Source organism: Cibotium barometz, chromosome 5 (assembly GCF_041138505.1).
Source record: "Cibotium barometz isolate CiBa-2024 chromosome 5, ASM4113850v1, whole genome shotgun sequence".
Classification (NCBI taxonomy): Eukaryota; Viridiplantae; Streptophyta; class Polypodiopsida; order Cyatheales; family Cibotiaceae; genus Cibotium; species Cibotium barometz.
In genome coordinates, this window is record NC_141050.1 from 21469717 (window position 1) to 21491502 (window position 21786).

Here is a 21786-nt window from a genome sequence, read left to right on the forward strand (position 1 = left end):
TCTTACAGTTTTGCTGGGCATTGCCTAATCGTGGTGACTTGTGACAGATTTACTGTGTTATCATGGCCAACAGTAATAATGACCTTTTCCTCTTGTAGGTCCACCTCCTCCTCGTCTTCCTACTTAGCAGCAACGTACTTGGGATGCTAGGGATGCTCAGGCCCATGCATTGATTGCTCTCTCGTGCCGCAGGCATATCATTCCTTGGGCCTGAGCAATCAATGCATGGGCCTGAGCATCCCTAGCATCCCAAGTACGCTGCTGCTAAATAGGAGGAAGACGAGGATGTGGACCTGCAGGAGGAAAAGGTCATTATTATTGTTGACCATGATAACACAGTAAATTTGTCACAAGTCACCACTGCAAAGGGTGCCTGGGATACCTTGGCGGCGTTGTATTTAGGTCGCAATGAGGTTCGTGTAGCTTACCTTCGGGGCAAGCTTGAGAGTGACCGCATGCTTGAAGGTGACTCTATCGATCAGTACCTTACGCATGTGAAAGACCTACGAGAGCAGCTCATTAACATTGATGAGGTCTTGACATATGGCTATCTTGTTCATACAGTTTTGCGTAATTTGCCTAACTCTTATCAGACATTTGGCACCACTTTGCGGTTGTTGGCTGGCAATGTACCTTATGCGGTCACTTTTGACAACCTTGTGACTCTCTTGCTCAGTGAAGAGCAATCTCGTTCCAACAGGAACAACATGATGTCTGCTAAGTCAGCAATGGCTGATCCCTTTCGTGGGAATAGATCTGGGCCTAAACCTAGCCCACCATCGGATCCTCCAAAGACAGAGGACAAGCCTGAAAAGAAAAAGCGCTGTAATTATTGCAGGAAAACAGGGCACACCATAGAGGAATGCAAGAATCGTATTGAGAGTGAAAAAAGAAGATTTTGGAATCTTCTTCCACAGGTGCAGATCAGGCCAATTTGGCTACACATGTGTTAGCCTTGACCCTTACATCTTCATTGCATGCAGAGATGTCTTGTGATGCCGTTGCTTTTGATGACTATGCTCTATAGTCTGTACTCCTTGGTATGCATTGTGTGGCACATGCATTTCAGGGGGGCATTTTACTTGACCCTTATGCTTGTCTATGCTAGATGCTTTCTCTTATGTGATGTCTACTAGAGATGCCTTTTATGCTGTTTTCCCTTGCAGCGGGATTGTTTCTACAGTGTTGACATTGTCGCTTTCTCACATGTGATGCATCTTTACACTTGCCATACATGCCATTGATCATGGCATCGTTGAGAGTTTACCTATCCTCTCATAGCATTGGCTGATGTCCGCCTCGAGCCCCCACTTTTTGTCCCCATTTTCAGCTTTTCCCATTGCTGAATTTTTACTTTTATCAGCCCTACCATTGCTGATTTTTCCTCATCGGATCCTCCATTGATGAGTTTCACTTTTGCAGCTTACAATGCATGTCTCACAGGCATGACTTCTGGATCTTGTTGCCTCTACACATGCGTATATTTGCTACCTCTTCTTATGCTTATCACTGGTGCAGTTACAGAGCATTGATGTGGATTACATGGAGTTTAGCTTGGCATTTGGTACTTGCCTTAAGGGGGGTTTTATGCGATGCCTCTTGATTTGATGCAGTTGATGTCCACGCGATCTTTGCCATGCATTTTTGGTGATGAATTTATGTACTACTGTGCTCTAGCATTAGCACTATGACATTGGGGATTCTCCTTTTTCTCGTCATATAGTGCTTGCTTTTTCCATTGGCACTGCAATTCACTCTTACTGTGGAGCATAGTGCAGGGTAGCATTCACAGCTTTATCACCCTGCTGCTACTCGTTCACACCATTCACTTGAGGGGGGTTTGTTGGTCATGTCCACTGTCGGCTAGTAGTTCAGGTGTGAACCCAGCTTACTCACGGGCACTTTTTCCCTCTGACTCGACACAGGTTTTTTCTCTGTATGAATATTTGTGTTGGGCATTTAGCCCTAGGCCTTTTAGTACTCACTTGTACTTTCATTTCATATCATTATTGAGTACATCTTTTCCAGCACTCTCACGTTTCTCGGTGCTTGAGGTTGTGTGCGTGTGTGTGTGTCTGCAGGCTAGGTGCCTTCCAACCCAACAGTCTCTACCCCGGATCCTTGTTAGGTCTCTCTCTTGCACCTCCGGGGGTAACTGTCTATGTGCGATCCGGTCTCCAAGGGACCGGGCCGGTCCCATGCTCAACGCTCCATGATACATGAGGTCGGCCCCCCAACATGTGGCCATTGGGTAAACAAATCAGGGGGTTCCAGACCAATGGCTGCCAAAGTTGCTCCTCCGAGGCTACCGGAGCAATTTGTGTTAAGGGCCGGCATGAGGTGATCCCAAGCTCGAAGTAAAGTGGCTACAAATCTGTCGTCAAAAGCTCGACGAAGCCCGCATCTCTATGAACATCCATCTGGTACTCTGCGGCCAAGGGCCACTAGACTCGGGGTGTGGGCTGAAATCCGGGCCAAGAGGAAGTCCTTCCAAGGCTGACCACCGGGAAGGAGTCCTCGAACAATCAGCTTGCCGAGCAGGGCACAACTTTGAATAGTTGGGTCAGCGAGGCCTAGCTGCCCTTTGTGTTGTGGCTGAATGATCACTCTACATGCCACCTTGGCCCTGGCAAGCCTCCCATCACTGCCAGCCAATACAAGCTCGAGAGAAGTTCCGGATCAACCGCTATACCTGGCCAATACAAGCTCGAGAGAAGATCGAGCACGAAGTGATGTACCACATAGTGGCAAGAAGAACTTGTTTCGCCACCAGCACTCTACCTGCAAGGGAGAGTCTTGCAAAGCTCTAGTATAAAAGATTCTTCAAAATACTTAGAAGAAGAGGTGCGAGTTTCCGCTCAGGAGAGATATCAATGCCCACCTGGCATCCAAGATAGCGAACTGGAGTTCCCCTCAAGATCCATTGGAAAGCTTCAACTGGGCGCCAAGTCGGGCCGGGTGTGGAGCCTACCCAATAACCACACGACTTGTGCCAGTTGATCTGTGCTCTTGATGCATAACAAAAATTCTCGATCGCCTCCAGAAATCTCTGGAGATTCCCCAGAAAGGTAAGCCACTGTAGCATCTGCAAGCTCTGAGTCAAGGGGCTCCACCTAATGGCAGAGGGGGAGATGCAATCCCTGAAGCCCAGCCTAGTCTCTCGGCTTGCGAGAAAAGTCCTCATGGCCTCGGTGACGAACAGGAAGGGGTAGGGTGCTAGAGGAGAGCTTTGTCGTCTTACCTAGTGGGAAAGGGGGAATCTCTGGCCACGGGCTCCCTAAATGAGTACCTGGCTGTGCAGGCCTGAGTAGAGTCCTGAAACCACACGAATCCACTTCATGGGGAATCCCACATGACACATGGTGCCCTCCGGAAAGCTCCAATCCACCCTTTCATAAGCTTTCTCAAAATCCAGTAGTAGCATCTTGGCCGACACAGTTGCCTCCCAGAAGGTGAAGATACTATCCAGGATGCTTCGATCTTGAACAAAGCCAGTCTGAGTGTCATGAATCAAGTCCGGGAGGAAGGGCTGAAGTCTCAAGCTCATGGCCTTGGCCAACATCTTATAGGTGGTCCCTAGAAGAATAATGAGTCTCCACTGTCGGATCTTCAATGTGTCACCACCCTTCTTAGGAATCAAGTGTATCAGACCCTCTGAGAGCCTCTTTGGCATGGTACCTGTGAGCATGATCTCATTGAAGGCAGCTGGAAGGCCGCCTTTTATGAGGTCCCAGTGACAAAGAAAGAGAAAGACTTGAAGCCCGTTCGCCCCTGGGCATTTACCCCTGGGTAAAGCTGTCAACGCCTCCGCCAACTCCTCCGCAATAAATGGGGTCAATAAGAAGGATTGGAGAGGGGGGAACCACCTCTCTTGTGTGCCGTCAGACCCTCTCGTGCGCGTCCATCACTTGTGGGGACAAGGGGGCACCAGTGAGAAGAGATCAAAAAAAATTCATGGCGATGGCTCTCACATGGGGGGGATTAGAAACAATAGCTCCATCCTAGCCACACAACCTGTGGATACCATCACTCCTCTTGTGGGGGCCGGCTATCTCAAAGAAATCCCATGTGACTCTATCGCGGGCCAGGGTCCAGAATGAAGCTCTGGCATGGTACCCGTACTCCACCCTCTTCTCCTCAATGGATCTAACCTCCGTGCTGGCGGCAACAAGCTGACTCTCGATCCACGAGCTATATGGGGAACTCTCCTGAAGCCGTTGTAAAGAAGCCAGACCCCTCTTCAGACTCCTCTCCAACTCCCGAAATCCCTTCAATGTGCTCTGGGCTGCCTCGTGTAAGAAACCGTTGATCTCCCCTAGGTCGTCATCCACTGCGCACAGCTGAGCTTGAGATAAAGTCTAGTCCCACCTGTATCTGCTCTATCCTGCTGCAGATATCGGGGTCCTGAATGAGGCTATCCAGAATCCTAGAGATCGCATGCTTGTCATGCCTCCAGGGGTCCTCGAGGGACAAGATAACCTTGGCGTGATCTGAAAAAGTAGTGCCCATACTAGCATCGAAACGCGTTTCAATTAGTTCGAAACATTTCGTAAAGGTTTCATTCACTGAAACACGTTTTTATCCGACCTTTTTTCCCCAAAAAAATGCCTTATTACTTGCGCCAACTTTTCGTTTGTGGCACACGTTTCGAGTAGGAGGTTTGCGCATCCGTCCCGACTCCCGACTCCCATTGCTGCCGCCTGTGTATGGTTGGCGGATTGGACTGCTGTCCACCCTCACGAGTCATGAGGACTGCTGTCCACCCTCACGAGTCATGAGGACTGCTGGCCGACTGTTGTCAAATCTCACGACTACTAGCCGACTGTTGTCCACCCTCACGATTCCTGTCCACATTGACGATTGCTGTCCTAGCCTGCTGCCAAGCCTCAAGGTAAGCCTAGGTGTTTTCTTTTTCTTTTGCATATGTTTCCATACTAATAACTATATAGGTATATAGATATATATATATATATATATAGATATATATATATATATATATATATATATATATATATATATATATATATATATATATATAGATAGATAGATAGATAGATATATATATAGATATAGAATGTACAATAGCTGCAGATTTATTTATTTATTTGCATTTTTGTTTGAAACTTTTTATTATTATTTTTTATTTTTTTGCCGTTTCAAAAACATATGAAACTTCTGAAACGTTTTTGAAACCCATTTCAAATCAGGCGTTTTTGAAACTCCTAGTAACTATGGTAGTACCTGCCAAGATACCAGTCATGTCCCCACTCCTGCAAGCCCACTCATCAACATAAAACGTGTCAAGTCTAGAGTGGTTGGGGCCGGTGCTCCTCCTATCCGAACTAAGACTCTTAGGACTGCGCCCAAACTCTAGAAGATGCCAAGGGTCCTTTCCTATAAGTACCGATATAAGCTCCTCCCAGGCAGACTAGTTTGCGCTTGAGACTGTGGTTTTGCCTCCTCCAAGTCTGTCCTCTGCTGGCTCAGTCATGTTGAAGTCACCACCCATGCACCAAAAGTCAACCTGGGGAAGAGAGCCTGTTGGACTGTGCTCCAAAAGAGGGCTCTACCTGTAGCGGCGTTCGAGGCATAGACATTGAGGAAGCCCACGCCATCCTCTCCAATTAGAATGGGAACTCATTGTGCTCGCCTAGGAACTATGACTCCTGAGCCTTTCACTGCCGGCAAAATCTTCTCACTAATATTAATACGAACTCCTTGCGTCCCTGAAGGTCCGAAGGACGGAGACCAGAAGGTGTGACTCTTGCTTGGTAAAATCTTCTTGCATTGGCGGGTGTGATCCTCAGAAAGGTGATTGTCTTGGAGGAAAAGAATGTCAATAGGTCCCCCAATTATAGCTCTTTGAAGCTCTTCTTTGAGGACGCCTCGTCTTTGAAAGCACTTTGAATGTTCCATGAGACTATCTGCATATCAATCTCTGTGTAAGGCTGAACTAGTGGAATTGCCCTCCACTTGCAGAGGTCTGAGCGAGGTTTTAGATGAGGAATAATCACAATCCATGCTGGGATGAAGTCACACAAGTGGGTGCAGATCTTGTAGGCGCCACTTTGTCCGAGTGTGAGAGTATGCATACTCCGAACCCTATCGGTCACATTGGAGGTACCTGTAAGGAAGGGGGGGAGGTACTGCGACTGAAATATGCATGAACACAAAAAGCAGCACCTCCAGGCTTGAGGTCACCATCTCTCCGTCCTGGTCTCTGTGGGCTGAGCCTCCAATCTCCATCCTAGCCAATGGCCATAGATGGGTGATTACGTCGGTGGTGCAAAGATCATGAAGATGATGGGAGAGCTCAATTGACTGTCCCTAGATGGCGGCAGCCACCGAATCTGAGTCCCATTCCGTCCCCAGGGCTGCACTCAAGGGGAAAGAAGATCATCGCGCCATTCTTTGGCGTAGAGGGTCTGGAGTGGTGAAAAACCACCCAGATCTGAATAGAGGCTAATGTCTCCTCAAATAGATTTGTCCCTTCCGTCGACGGGCATCGGAAGAAACTGTAGTCCATAGGCTGCCCCAAGATCCTGGGGGGCCCACCACCAGGGGACTGTGGCAAGAGAGCCCTCATTGGGGAAGCGTCGATGGCCATCTCAACCGGCTCAGAGAAATGGTAAATTAAGTGGCGAACGGAACTCGCTGACTGCCTTTGCGTCAGGTCGGGGGCAGCTGGGGGTTGACGGGAGTGCTCTGGAGAGGTGGAGGGGGGCAGGGGGCGGAGAGGCTAGAGAGGGTTGCTGCTGGGAGATCTATCGGAGAGCAAGGGTGTTGGGAGAGACTCACCGGGGACTCAGTGGGGTCTACCGGCCTCATTGGCACTGAGAGTTGGGGGAGAGATCTCAACGGGGAATCGGGGCTTGCTCAGGAACTCCGCCAATGGGTGGGTGCTGTGGTAAATGCTCAAAAAAGGTTCTTTGACAGAAGAAAATCCTCATGTGCTTGCCCATAGTTGTCAGGTACGAAAAGTTCGATTTGGTACGGTACGTTCAAATACGGTCTTGGAACGCACCACTAAATTTCAAATAAAAATACGGTGGATGTACGGTCCATTTAAAAAATACGGTGGAGGAAGAGGGAGATGATTGAGAGAGTCTAGAGGGGAGAGAGGCTTGAGCCTTGAAGGAGAGCTCGAGGGAGAGGATAGACTTAAGCAATGAGCACTTGTGAGGGGAGGGTTGGGCAATGAGCACTTGTAGGATGGGGTTAGGGGAGGGGATATTATATAGATAATAGAATGAGGCTTAAGCAAAGGCTAAAGCCTAAAACAGTCCCAAAAACGCCCAAGAAACGGCTCTCCAAACGGAAAAAGACTGCGCCCAAAACGGTCAAAAAATGGCAAAAAAAACGGTCAAAAAACAGCCCAAAAAAAAAGGTTGAATCCTAGTCGACCGAACTGCCACCATACGGAATTGTACCGTACGTGTCGACTATACCAAATCGTACCTCCTGTGTAGTGCGCGAACTGGGTGCCACCTTTGCTTTGCCATCTTGTCGCGCACAATGACGTAACTCAGCCCTAGTGGCCGGTTGACGGCCTGAGCGCAGACCAACCGTCCGCCACTCTCCGGCAACTATGTCGTCCGTGGCCAAGATGTGGTGCTCCGTTGCCTGAGAACTTGCCTCTCTCTAGCCCTTGGTGAGGATTTGAACGAGATTTTTTTTTTTTTTTGGGGGGGGGGTTTGGGGGGCGACCATTGGGAGCGGTCTCTTGGACTGACGCCAAGGGCAAGCTATGGCTAGATGGCCCATGTGTATGCAAATGAAAAGCATTGGCTTGGGAGGCCTAAATACTCCACTCGTTGAAGGATGGGGTCTCCTCGGAGGCATGGGATAGATATAACATGAGGCACTGAATCCGGCGAGGCAACACACATACGGAGCGATGCAATCCCGGTTGCCATGCAGGGGCCGAGGCAGCAGTGGGGGCAGGGGAATTCATCACTCTCCCGATATCACCACCAATCATCGGGAGAGGAGGAAGGTATTCGTTCCTTTCTAAGGCCTAGGAAGCAAACTGTCACTGGGAAGCCCAACACATGAGCAAGTGGGTCAGACGCAGGGTTGAAGCCGTACTGCCACTGCGCAATGAAGGCCCGCGTCGTATGCAATGCAAGGGGGCTTTGTGCATGACTTGGTTTGACGCCGCTTGCGAGTTGAACTCCACCTAGTAGTAGCCATGCCCCAGAGGGTGAATGTCTGTGATCTTTACAGGCTCGCTTGGAAAAGACCTCAGGGTTGCCTGCGCGCAGGGTGGCTCCCAACAATTTTGCAAACCAAGGTAGAGGCCTCTAATACTGCAATAGTCGTGGTGAGGATCGGAAGGTCTCCTTGGAAAGGATAAGCAAGCAATGGCGGCGGCAGTCGGGGATGACGGAGTGGCTGCCATGGAGTCCTTATGGTGAAGACGAGAGACTACCTAAGCCTACTATGATGAAAATGCCATGAAGAACTTGAAAATCAACCTGCGGGAAACAAACATGATGGGGAAATGGGGAAGGAGGGAGGGGGGGAGGGGGTGAAGGGGGGAGAGAGGAGAGAGAAATGGGGGGAGGGAAGGGGAAAAAAGGGAGAAGGGAAGCGCGGGGCAGCAAAAGGGCAAGGGAGGGGAGGGGTGGGGTAGGCGTAGGGGAAAGGGAACAAGGCGGCATAGAAAAAAGGGGGACTCAACAAGGAAAGGGGGGAGGAGGGCACAAGAGGTAGAACAGAGGCAAGGGGGGGGGGGGGGGGGGGGTAATAACAGTGTAGAGGGGCCAGAGAAGACGAAGGGCAAGGGAGGCGGGCGCAAACCAGCGAGGGGAGAGGGGGGGGGGGGCGGGGAGGAGGATATGAAGAGCAAGGGAGGCGGGTGCTGACCAAGGAAGAGGAAGGGGGGGAAAGTGGGCACAGAATTGCGCGAAAGTGTGGGGGGGGGGGGGGGGGCGCAAGATTTGAGCAGGACGAAGGGGGGACTTAGAGAGAGCACACGACTAGAGATGGAAAGGTGACGATTTTCCTCGGCACATAACTTTTTACGTACCGTGGATACCAGAAAGGCGGGGCGAAGAACATTGGGGGACTTTATCTATCGTCATATCTGGCAAGCCATCATAGAGGTCAAATTTGAATGTAGTATGTACTACGTGCGGTGCGATTTAAGTTTTAATTCTGAAGTCTCTAGTATCTATGTTCAAGCTTCTAAGAATGTCATTGCATTTTCCATTGTGTTACATGTAGGTCGGGCATGAAAATGTCATTCAAGTCATCACGGACAATGCGTCCAATCACCGCAAGATGGGGCGCTTGGTAGAGGCGGAGCTCACATCCATTGTATGGATTCCTTGCGCTTCCCATGGTCTAAACCTATTCATGGAGGATGTGGGGAAGCTAGATTCGCTTGGAGAGGAGGTGGCGGTGGATGCATACACCTATCCACGTTCATGGGGCCTTGTTGCATCCCGCCTACAAAGTACCAAGGCTCTTTGCCGATGAGGAGGAAAATTCTGACTGGGATGCCTACTTGCCAAAGATACTTCCCGTCCACGAGCAAAGAGAGTTCCTCCAAGAGCTTATTCGATACAATGATTAGAGGGGAGCCGCTTTCACGAACCTACTTTACTCGAGTAGGGAGTCGATGATCGGGTCACTTTTTTGGTGGGAGTCATTTGGTTATCAAATGGGTCACGTAGAAACACTGGCTTTGAGAGTCTTGTCACAGGTGACTATTGAATATTCAAGACTTCTAACTTTAAAGTTTATACTCTAGAGTAGTAACTAGTTCTTACGTTGTAACTCTGTGATTTTCTCCTAGGATTGCTCTTCGGGGACATGTGAGAGAAACTAGAGTTCCTACTCACTCATACACACAAAGATACGAAATCATCTCAGCCCCATGTAGTTAGAGCGGCATGTATATTGCCGTGCTAACATGTGCATGGTGGAGAAGATGCATGACATGGAGATCTCCAAATAGGTAGAGATCTCTAGAGTTAAAAGTTCGATTCATGAATCATAGCATGTCATGAATGATGAGTCGTGACTAATAATTCATAAATGTTTGCTTTCAAGTGAATGTCGACGAGTTCAAGTTGACAGTCGACACTCTTAAGCGTGTCCACAAGGAGCGAGATCCAGATGAGGAGGGGCTATATATGCCGATCTTTACAGGGAGCTAGAGGAGATTGTCCGTCGAGTTTCTCATACTTGTAGAGGTCGCGAAGGTAGAGGTGGCACACGAGTAGGAGGCCGCAGATGCACTGTTCGGCACCCTACTTCGACCGGCCCAGTGTCTACATATGTGAGGCGTGGCTCGACTTCGAGGAGCTTTTTAGCACCTGTTGCCGAAGAAGAGGATGCTCCTATCGCAGACATCAAAGAACCCGACTTCGATGACGAGGGCAATGTCCTTAGCGAGTGCAGTTTTGGGTTTGTCTCTGATGATGGGAGCACCTCTAGCGATAACATTCGTTCCCCTAGTGATTCCTCTGAGGAGAAGGACTAGAGTCTAGACATTTTTGTACTTAGTGTCCGCACTCATATGCTCAGTGTTCATTGTTCATGACTCTTGAGTCTTGGTACTAGTGTTTTAACTTTTCTCTAGTTTATTACAAGTTACAACTTCTCTAGACTTTGCATCTTTAAGTGTGTACAAATATCTTTTTTTCAAGTGTTTTTAAAAGTGGACCGTACCTCAATCGAACTTATTTTTCAAACTTTAAAAGTCTCGTACCGGTATCGTTTTTTCGTACCTTCATTCGTACGTGACAACTAGGACTGGAGGGGTGAGAGTACCCTCGATGGCCTCGCTCCAATGGGCACACCAAATATGCCATGCAGCTATGTTGCTGATGATCTCCCATCACTGGTGGTGTCCAAAGACCAGGGTGCTACCGAACTATTGGGTTTGGGAACTGTATAAATCCTGCAGTGAGAGAGTCAAAGGAAAAGAGTGGGGGCTGGCTCCTTGTAGAAAAGAGCAGGGCCAGCCTACCCTCTCTGCCATCCCCAAGTGATGGTATGTGGCACGGACCGCATTGACATGTACAGGCGAAGGATTCTATGCTAATCCTGTTGGGCTTTGGGACAGTCCCCAAGAAGGTGCTGCTGGGACTGCATGGGGTGGCTGCATTGCACACTGTGCCAGCCGTCCTCCAATGGTGAACCAAGTGCTGTCAATGAGGTTGCGGTGGGCTAACTGCCAGAGGAAGAGTGTGATTCCTAGGCCGACAACTATCCGAGAACCGCTTCCAAAAATCTCCGAGGAAGTGGGAAGAGATGTTGTGTTGTGGGATGCCTAATGGTCTTTTGCCGCCATTTGCTGGGGTGCCATCAATCTCATGAATCTGGATCCTGTGGCCCATCCTCGCTGAGTAGTGGAAAAAGGGTGTGGTCGCACTATCCGGGCTGAAGGGGTCGTGCCACCCCTACTTGCTTGGATCCCACTAGATGTGAGTGGCTCTCCCAAAGCCATAGCCGTGAGGAACCATTGCGGTTTAGCATAAAGGTGCACCATGTGTGGTTTTGAACCCAAGACCTCGTGGTCCTAGTCCTTGTGCACATGCTTAAAGCCCTATGCTCCTGTAATGCACCCATGCTCTCAGGCATGCATCAGTCCTGCTGCCCACCTAATACACACATGTGTGTGGAACTGCTGTTGTACAGCCAGTAACACAGATATCCCCTCACGGCTTATGTGCGTAGACAGTACTCACAGCAACAATCAAGGAGCATGCCCAGCATGCTACAGTCCAACAAGGCCTCTTATCTCTCGCTTCCAGGTGCCCTTTTCCCATTAGACACCCCCTTTGCGTGAGCTAGGGTTACCCCTTCTCTAGGCGCCCTTTCAGGCTGAGCTACTGCTGTTTGCTGCCATGGACAGAAATAGTATCCAGAAGAGTCCCAAAACTCAAAAACTCCCACTCACAACCAAAAGTGCATAGGATTCAGCTTTCCGCAGACACAGCAAATAGTCCCAAAAACCTCCTGAATATGAAAACGACCAAGGCCCAAGGTCTCACCCTAATACCGGGACTGTTTGAGACCAAGCAAATGCACACAGACACAACAAAAAGCTCCTCCTTTTTCTGTAGATATGCAACGATTTCAAATAATGTCTGAGCATACCTAACACTAGCATCTTCTCCGCTCACCTCTGACTCTGCTCTCTCTTCCCTCCTAAGTGTCCCATACCACTAGGGGTTGGAAGGCAAAAAGCAGCCCACAGATATGAACCTAGAAGATCCACTGATGGATTTCTTCTCTTTTCCCAGCTAAAGACCAGGAGGTCTGACTTTAATAACAATGAAAACCCCCCCTCCCCCCCGGAGGAGCAGGTCCTGGGATTAAGCATACGAACATTGTAAGAACTAATCACCAAAAAGATGAAGATTCTCGGTGAAGAAGTTCAAACACCCCATCTTCTTGCCAATCCCATGTTGTAGTGGAGTTCCCTTGTTTGGGTCTTGACTACCTTATTGAATTTAGAGGTTCAAGTCGATCTCTATGTGTGTTTTCGAATCACCTGGTAAGATCTTACTTGTTGTGGGTGGCAACTAGTTTTTTGGAGGAAAGCAAGATTGCTGTACCATGCAACCATCTAACTTCCAACTTCCGGTAAGTTTGTGAGCTTTGGTTGCTGAGAAGATAGTCTTGTTATGGCAATGTTTGGAGGGCTGTAGAGAATGCATTCACATTCACAGGTATGATGGTCCTGACAAAGCTTTTCACACAAACTCTAGGTTTCTAGGAGGTCTTTCACACTGGTCATGCTCATACATGATTCCACTTGACAAAAGTTTTCCATTAAAAGAGCATCTCTCCCCTCGGAGGGTTTCCAATGAGCTCTATTCATGAGCTAAAAAGCAAATGCATGCAATGGTTCCCATATTATTTGATGCCTTCTCAGTGGCTTTAGCCATTGAAATCAGAGAATTTTTGCGGCACTTGCAAGACTTGAAGAATCCCCCCAAAATCCTATAAACAAGGATTGAAAACTTAGCACTAAAACGATGTCCCATTGCACTCAAAAAGAGGTTCAAAATCACTTAGACCATGAAAACCAGGGTCGATTATGCAATTAACTTAATCTTTATTAATTAACTTAATGCTTTTTCCCTCACTAACTGTTGCATCCTGTCTCCATGCCGTAAGTGTATCACCCATAACTCTGGCATCTAGTCTCCAATCTCCGAGCTGTATGCTCCGAGGGGTCCACCATCCTGAGTTGTACGTAGGGGATGGCATAATTGTGGCTTGTAACCTTGGACCTTACAAGGAAGGACTGAAATAAAAAACGCACTTTCCAATCCAGGTTGGTTTCTTAAGAGTAGTAAATGGGCCTGGCTATGTAGTTGAACTTTTATTTCAAAGTACAAAATTTTCCAGTACCATAAGCATGCCAGGAAGATTTTGTGTAGATTGAAGAATGATTCATCACACAAGGTTTGCAACATCTTCTACTTGGCAGTGCATTCACTGATGGGGCTTGTGTACTTCAGCAAATCACTAACGGATAACCTTGGTATCGGTTTAAATATTTTGAAAGGAGTGATGGCTTTTGGAACCATCCCATTTCAGAAAATTTGTTGTGCCTTGGTTTTTCAAGAACCTGCACTTTCAATTTGTGTTAATTTTCTCTATTTTCCTTCCCTATATGGATGTATTGTAACATTTGATTCTTCTAGGTGTGCAAGCTGCATATTGGACCATGCTTGAAGAGGGAAGAGTATCTCAAACAGCTGCCCTAATTTTGATGCAATCTGTTGATGAAGCACTTGATGCGGTCATGAAGAATCAAGTTCTGGTTGATTGGAAGGGATTGGAGCCACATGTACAATTTCCACACTATTTTAAACATCTATGGTTGCGAAACTCAAGGCTTGTTCCAAAGAAGCTCTTAAATTTCTTGGTAGTTGAGCGTTTGGAGCTTGGTTGCTATATCTCAGCTGCGTTTTTGCGAGCTCATAGAATTGCAAGACGTCAGCTTCGAGAGTTTATTGGTGAGTTTTTTAAAGGGGGGTTATGTATTAGCGCTGCTGAAGAGGACAGTTAACTACATTAGTCACTTAGAACAATATGCTTTTCTTTAGGCTTGTTTTTCTCAGTACTGGTGGTTGTGAAGGAGTTTATTAAAGTACTCTCAGGCATTGCATAATGCAACGGGAACAAATATATTGTTTAATAAGGAAAGCATGAAGCTGTTTTTAAATGATGCAAAGAAAACTTGACATATCGATAATTCAAATGTTGCAGCATAGCTAAATACAATTAGTTGTAGATGCCATTTGACTCCTCCAATTAAGTTGGCTGAATCTTTAACTTGAATATCAAGCACGAGCATTATATAATGTTTAAGGGAAACAAGAATGTTGATATTGCAGCATTAAATATACGCGATAACTCCATCCCATCAATCATCAAATTAGTTACGTAAGGTTCTTGTGGTAGAGATTATTTTTGAAGAAATACTCATAATGCTCTTTATCATTTGAGATTAAGTTCGTATCAGGGCCTCTTTCCATGGTAATCAAATGGTGAAATTCTACCACAAGCTTAAGTTACACTCCTCACAACCCCTTCGGATTGATGGGGCCCTAAGGCCTAAACCCTAAGCCATAGCTAGAGTGTAGACCCTAAACCCTACAACCTACAGACTAAATCTCAATACCAAACCCTAAAACGAAGACCCGAAATATTTTAAAAGTAAGTCGGTAGGCCTTAAACAATAAACCCTAGAGGTTAGACCCTTTACTTGAGATGGTAGGTCCTAAACCTAAGACCATAACACCCTGCCCTAGAGGTTAGACCCTAGACTTTAGACAATAGGTCCTAAACCCAAGACCATAGCACCCTTGCCCTAGACCCTAGATCCCATACTCAAAACTCTAAATCCTAGACTAAAAATCTTTAACCCTATGCCCTAGATCCCCAATCATAGACCCTAGACCCTAAACCTTAAACCGTAGAGGTTAGACCCTTTACTTTCGACAATAGGTCCTAAACCCATGACCATAACACCCTTGCCCTAGAGGTTAGACCCTAGGACTTTAGACAATAAGTCCTAAACCCAAGACCTTAGCACCCTTGCCCTAGAGGTTAGACCCTAGGACTTTAGACAATAGGTCCTAAACCCAAGACCTTAGCACCCTTGCCCTAGACCCTAGATCTCATACTCAAAACTCTAAATCCTAGACCAAAAATCTTTAACCCTATGCCCTAGATTCCCAATCCTAGACCCTAGACCCTAAACCTTAAACCCAAGATCCTAAGCAGAAACCAGAAATCTGCACCTCTTGACCTTAGAGCCTAGAGCCTAGACCCTAAACCCAAAATCCTAAAGCTAGTATCCAAAACTCTAAAACCAAGGGCCTAGACCCCCTACCCTAGAGCCTAGAGCCTGGACTAAGGTTTAAACCCAAAATCCTTAAGGTAGTGCCCAAAATTCGAAAACCAAGGCCCTAAACTTGAGAGCAAGATCCTAAACCACATTATGTGAGATAGTTCTCTTGATTGAAGTAAACACGTGAAAAGTTCCTAGTGATCATGGACTCTTGGTGACATTGGAATAAATATTTTGCATGTTGGTGGTCCAGAGAGGGTTTAGTGATATCGTATGTAAAGAGAGGTAATATGGAATCAGATTACCAAACTTTACCAAAGAATAAATGTGTTATGAAAAATAATAATTGCCTTCAGGGAATCAATATAGTGATGGAAAAAGGGCAGAAGTGAAGTGACAGTTTGTAGCGCCGTGTCATGGATTCATTCGACTGATTCCTTCGGAGATCTCCTAAACACTTGACAAGCACAGGATTAAGCTAGATTAGGGTTCTGCTAATGAGTACCTCACTAGCCAATCATAAATCCCGTACAACACACATCTCCCCCAAGCATAGGGGACAAGGCTCGGTCCATACAGACTCACATCTATCAGTGATGGCATCCCACACCACCACGTAAGGCTTCCTCCAATATAGACTCACATCTGTCAGCCATGGCATCCCATACCACCACGCCGTGCCCTAAGGCTTCCTCCAATACAGACTCACATTTGTCAGCGATGGCATCCCATACCACCACGACATGCCCTAAGGATTCCTCCATACCGACTCACATATGTCAGCCATTGCATCCCATACCACCTCGACCTAGCCTACGGGAGCATCGGTGGACTGTCTGCCTCAAGGATGGATAACCGAGAGTGAATTGCATCCATGGTCTATGCACATACCATCTTATCACATGACAAAACAGTAATCCACTCTATGGGCTCGTTCCACTTACGTAGTCACTTGTGAGTTATACATAGCTAGCTAAAACTTATGGGATTATTAACTTATGAGCCTTAGCCACTTTAATCAGCCTACTTTCTAATCTTTTGGGTTCCCTAACCCACATATTAGCCAATCAAACCCTAAGATTAGCCTGAGGTACATAACATATTTCTGCTCTTTGAGCATTCATATTCTTGTAAATGAATCTAGGAAAATCCAACGAACAATCCGACTTCCTCATTGAATTAATCTCTGCCTTATCTTTCCACAATCCAAAAAAACAATTTAACTCTCTGAGTCAATCCTAGTTAAATTAGTTATCCAGTGTCCACATCTGGATTTGGTAAAATCACAAGACCGAGATGACGGCATAACATGCTTCTTTGTCACTAATTGTTAAAACTATCAAGTATTTCAGTACATTAGTTAGTACAAGCATCCTCATCTCTTAGTAGTAATCCCAAAGAATTCTTCTATCAGGCCAAAACTGTGTACTATCCAAAACACTTCTGATAGAGGAATTATCATGAGCTGCAATCGCCTGAGTTTCAACAAGGAAATCCAAGATAAGCCTAGATACACACTCTTAATTCTAATGCTAAGGATATTTGGGCAGATGGAAATCCATACTAAAACATAACGTACGTGTTACTAGTAGTCATATGCTTAGCTCATAACAACCAATTTTGACCATAGGGATTTACCCTCCCAATGAGATTGTCCCTTGGAGATATGCATATAGCATCCTTGTCCCTTGGAGATATGCATATAGTATCCTCTACCAAGGTCTGATTCATTCTCTTGTTTCCTCGATAGGCTGCGGATAATCAACAAGAACTCATACCTAGTTCACTACTCACTACGTGAAGTGTCCAACAACTTTAAGTTCCTCTCAATCACCATGCCAAAGGTAACATAGTACTAAAATAGCATTGTGTTGCTCTACACGGTTTGGGTAGATCTAAGATAACCTCACCAATCAACATTTCACCTCAGAAAATTTGTCAGGTAATCATTCAAAACTGGTGCAATCATGCATGCTTCACCTCCACCAATCAAAACCATGAGCAATCCAAATCATAAGTCTCTTTCTTGTATTTGATTTCCCAAAATCAAGTTTGCTTTTCTTAGGTTAGCTATTCCCCTTATGGAATAGGACATCGTAGGATAGAAATATATGTACATCGAGAAATCTTACACGCGGTAGATCCTCGCGTCCTATACCTTCAGGAGATACTGCATATAAAATCCCCTTTAGACACATAATCTGAGTTATAGTGATCAATTCTTCCTTAGTTCTTGTCTTCATGCAGCTAGACTTTCACCTCAATGTCATGTCAAACCTTTAGGTTAGCTTTGGATCAATCTCCCTTACTCAACTTTCTCTAGACAGTTGTATCCAGACACATGCACACTTTTTCTTTTCTTTCTTTTCTTCCGATGACCGGAAGAACACAGTTGTATTATTTTTCTGTCTCATAGGCCGACTTTGGCCTCTCGTAGACGTTAATATATCTTTCTTTCTTTCTTTCTTTCTAGACCATCTCTGTCAAACTGGGGTTCTCAAAATTTCTTGTGCTTAAAAATAACAATCTGACATCCCCACAATAAATTAGTCCCTATAGCCAAATCATTGGCATGCATATCAACCTTAAATGGTGAACGAGAATGAACATTTAGCTACTATGGCTAAGTCCTTTACAGGAATACACAAAAATCCTAACCTAGCTTCTCATACCCGACAAATAACTCTCACACATTTATCTCAATATCTGCCCAAGCCATGCTTTTTTAAATATGCCTTAAAAAGAGAAAAAGAAAAAGAAAAAGAGGAAAGTCATAATTTTTATATTGTATGGGTTTTGAATAAAGTGTCCATAAAATATCACTTTTCAAGCTTTTTTTTTTTCTGGATGCCTAGTTTCTTTTTTCCAAGAAGAAACTCCTTATTTTCTCTCAGAAAAAAATTGTTTTTTTTCTGAGAAAAAACTACTGTCTGAGAAAAAAATGATTTTCTTGCTTTTTTTCATCACATGTGCCCACATGTAGGGATCTGCAACCTGTCCTCTGTACGCATCTAGGGATTAGCTGCGCATGCTGCACGATCATCTCTACACACCGTATGACTGTATGACCAGTGCTTTGTGGCTGTACCACTGTACGACGGCCAGTTCTGCCTGGTGTACACCAGGTACAATCTGTATGACCTGTGTGCCCAGATGCATCTGTGTAACTAGAAGCAGTGCTGTGTGCTATACGGTCTGTCCCTCTTGTGTGTGGCTGTGTGCCTTCTGTACAGCAGCAGCTGTAGGACAAGCCTCTGCATGGCCTCTGTACCTGTAGCTTATGCCAGGATTATGCCCACACATGCACACAACCAGGATCTTATAGTTCTCCTTCTGGATTTTGAGAAAGCCTATTACCGGGTAGACTCGGGATTTCTAGGGGGGATGATGTGCCAGATGGGATCTCTCAAGGAGTGGGTCCAAGGTGTTTCTGGACTCTATTTGGCTTCACACAGCGAGGTTCTCATTCTGGGAGCCAGGGGCGATAGATTTCCGCTTTCTTGCTCTGTTGGGCTGTCCACTAGCACCTTATCTATTTTTGTATGTTGCCGAGGTCTTGAGCATTTTTGTCTCCGCTGAGGAGATGTGGCTGCATCCATAGTCACATGGAACGGCGCTCGCGAATGCTTGGAACAGGGAACGCCACTTAGCACATGTGGGGAGCGTGGGAACGTCATGGAACATGTGAGGCAGCTGGTCACACAACTCGCGTTCCGGGAACGAATGGAACGCGTTCCGGGAATGGACGTATGTGGGTCGCGTGGAATGGAACGGAATGTCATGACTCATAACCTCTCATTCCTATAGCTACGAAGTTACAGAATGTCCACATTTTCTATCTTGCAATCTCTCTCTCTACATTGTATCAGATCCACCATGATGTAACTTTTGGTCTCATAGGTCATTATGGCCTTTTGAAGACGTTAATATAACATTTCATTTCATTTCATTTCTACTAACTCTCCCATCTATTTGGATGACGACCTTACAAGGATGCAGATAGAACACAGGAAAACATGCATGCCGAGAGTCCTACAAGCCGGGAAAGAGGGCAAGAGAGCATTCTATCGCGATGGCCATGTCATCATCGATGGCAAGGCCACCGATTAGCGCCAGGCGGCCTATGGGACATCGGCTATGGAGGATCCAGATTCACAGATGCACACTGCAGTTTGGAACTGCAATGGAGCACTTTGGACACATCCTGGGAGGATGGAGGAGGTCATGGAGGGATGGGACATCATACTACTTACAGAGACGCACCAGAGCCCAGAGAGGGGGCTACCCAAAGTAGAGGGCTATCAGTGGGAGTTTACATACAGGGGGACCACATGGCAGAGCACATCGAGAGGATCTGGACGTATAGCGGTACACTTCAAGTGAGAGCTACAGGAGCGCCTACAGGTGGTAGCACGTGACGAGGAGGCTAGATAGATGTGGATTAGACTGCAGCTCTCAGCAGACAAGGTGTTATACATTGCTCTATGCTACTTCTCTCCTAGAGGATTGAGATACGCCATGACAGCAGAGGATGAGAGTAGAGGCAAGGAGGAGAACACAGGACCATCGAGAGAGTCACCATATGCAGCCCTTTTAGATGGAGATCATACACTACTCCAACCTGGGGGAAGTCCTCCTTATGGGGGACTTCAATGCACGGACACAGAGCCGACAGTGCGACATTTATGATTTCGAGCACCCTGAGGTGATGCACACACTAGAGGTGGAGGACACGGGAGCTTGCAGGGTGTCAGAGGACATGGGGCCACCAGATACGGTCATCACTTTCTTGAGTTGGGAGCACGACACCATCTCGTTATTTATAACGGGATGAGACAGTGGCAGGATTCAAGAGCACTGACATGCCTTCCACGATTAGGGGGGGGGGGGCGGGGGGGTAGCACAGTGGACTACATCATGGGGTCCATGGAGACCACACATGCAGTGACATCTTTCACCATCCCCCCCTGTCCTATTGGTGCAGATCACACGTACCTCTTACTGTCACTCACGAGCTCCACACCAGCACCCACACACCCCACACAGGCATCGCATACACCTTTCTACTTCACCCATGACTTCACTGACATATATGAGCATCATGTATATGACGGGCTATTCCAGATGGATCCACTGTCACCTCTAGACACACTCACCACCCAGCTGTCATCTCTACTACATACGGCGGCCACCCGCAACTTCCCCCATCATACACACATTGCGCACACAGATAGATATGGGAGCATGCCCCAGAATCGGTGGTATGATGATGAGTGCAGAGAGCTATATAGACACCTCCGTGCCCAGAGAGCACTGTGGACCATTACACAGAGACAAGCGAGCCGACCGATGAGGATCCTCACATGCCGTAAGAGGCGTGCATATGAGGAGGCACAGTACTGGGATATATACCACCTACTCATGAGCAGAGATGCAGCTAGTGCATGGCGCAGGATGAGAGAGCCTCGCCCTCGTACCCCGATTGAGGATCCACACTCATGGCACACACATGCAAAGAGCCTCTACCATATCCCTCAGCAACCGCCCATACCACAGCCACAGGAATCCTGCCCTACCACCTCTACTTTCTTTACTGCCTCGATGGTAGAGAGAGCTATCCCCCGGTTATAGCATGGGAGATCGATTGACCACACAGGTATACAGAGTGAGCATCTTATTTATGTAGCTGACACACGGGGACCCTTTGTTGCTCACCTCTTTAATAGGGCACTAGTGGAGGGCCTACCAGCTGAGTAGACTATGCACACCATCGTGCCTCTGCACAAAGCGGGAGACATGCTAGACCCCAGAAACTACAGGACTATCATGATTGGTCATACATTGGCCAAACTTTATGGCGCAGTGCTCGAGGCAGAGTTGAGCTCATATGCAGAGAAGGAGGGACTGCGAGCACCAGGGCAGGTTGGATTCCGACGAGCTTTCTCCACTATTGACCATATATTCACTCGAGATGTCTGATTGACCAGGCTAGGGCATGGGAGAAGAGATTATACTGTTGCTTTGTGGATTTCTCGAAAGCATTTGACGTGGTGCACGAGAGAGACTCTTCCAGCGCCTACAGTCATTGGGGATCCCATCAGAGATGGTTTGGGGCATCTATGCTTTATATGAGCAGGTCTTTGGGCGCATACGATGCCCCGGGGGGCTATCTGATGTTATTGCTAGCACCATAGGTGTGAAGCAAGGATGCCCACTCTCTGCTACACTATTTGGGCTATACATCGATGAGGTGGCCGACTTCATTGGTCACGGTGGTGGGGACGGGGTAGACATCTCAGGTACCATAGTCCACATTATGCTATATGTAGATGATATTATTTTGGTCTCTGAGTCGCAGATGGGACTATAACACCATCTCCATGCACTCGATGACTTCTGCACACAGAGGGGGCTTACAGTAATTCTTGGGAAAGCCAAGGCCATGATTTTCCAAACCT

At 46.9% G+C, this 21786-nt stretch overlaps 1 protein-coding gene across 4 annotated transcripts in view; it reads left to right on the top strand.

The window, feature by feature from the left end:
* Positions 1 to 21786, top strand: part of SOS1 (sodium proton exchanger, putative (NHX7) (SOS1)) — a 264488-nt gene that overhangs the window by 171746 nt on the left and 70956 nt on the right. For all 4 annotated transcript variants that reach the window (XM_086798112.1, XM_086798111.1, XM_086798113.1 and 1 more), the window contains one exon: positions 13674 to 13988. In XM_086798112.1, coding sequence (XP_086654238.1) covers positions 13674 to 13988 — 315 coding nt within the window. The remainder of the gene's footprint in view (positions 1 to 13673; positions 13989 to 21786) is intronic.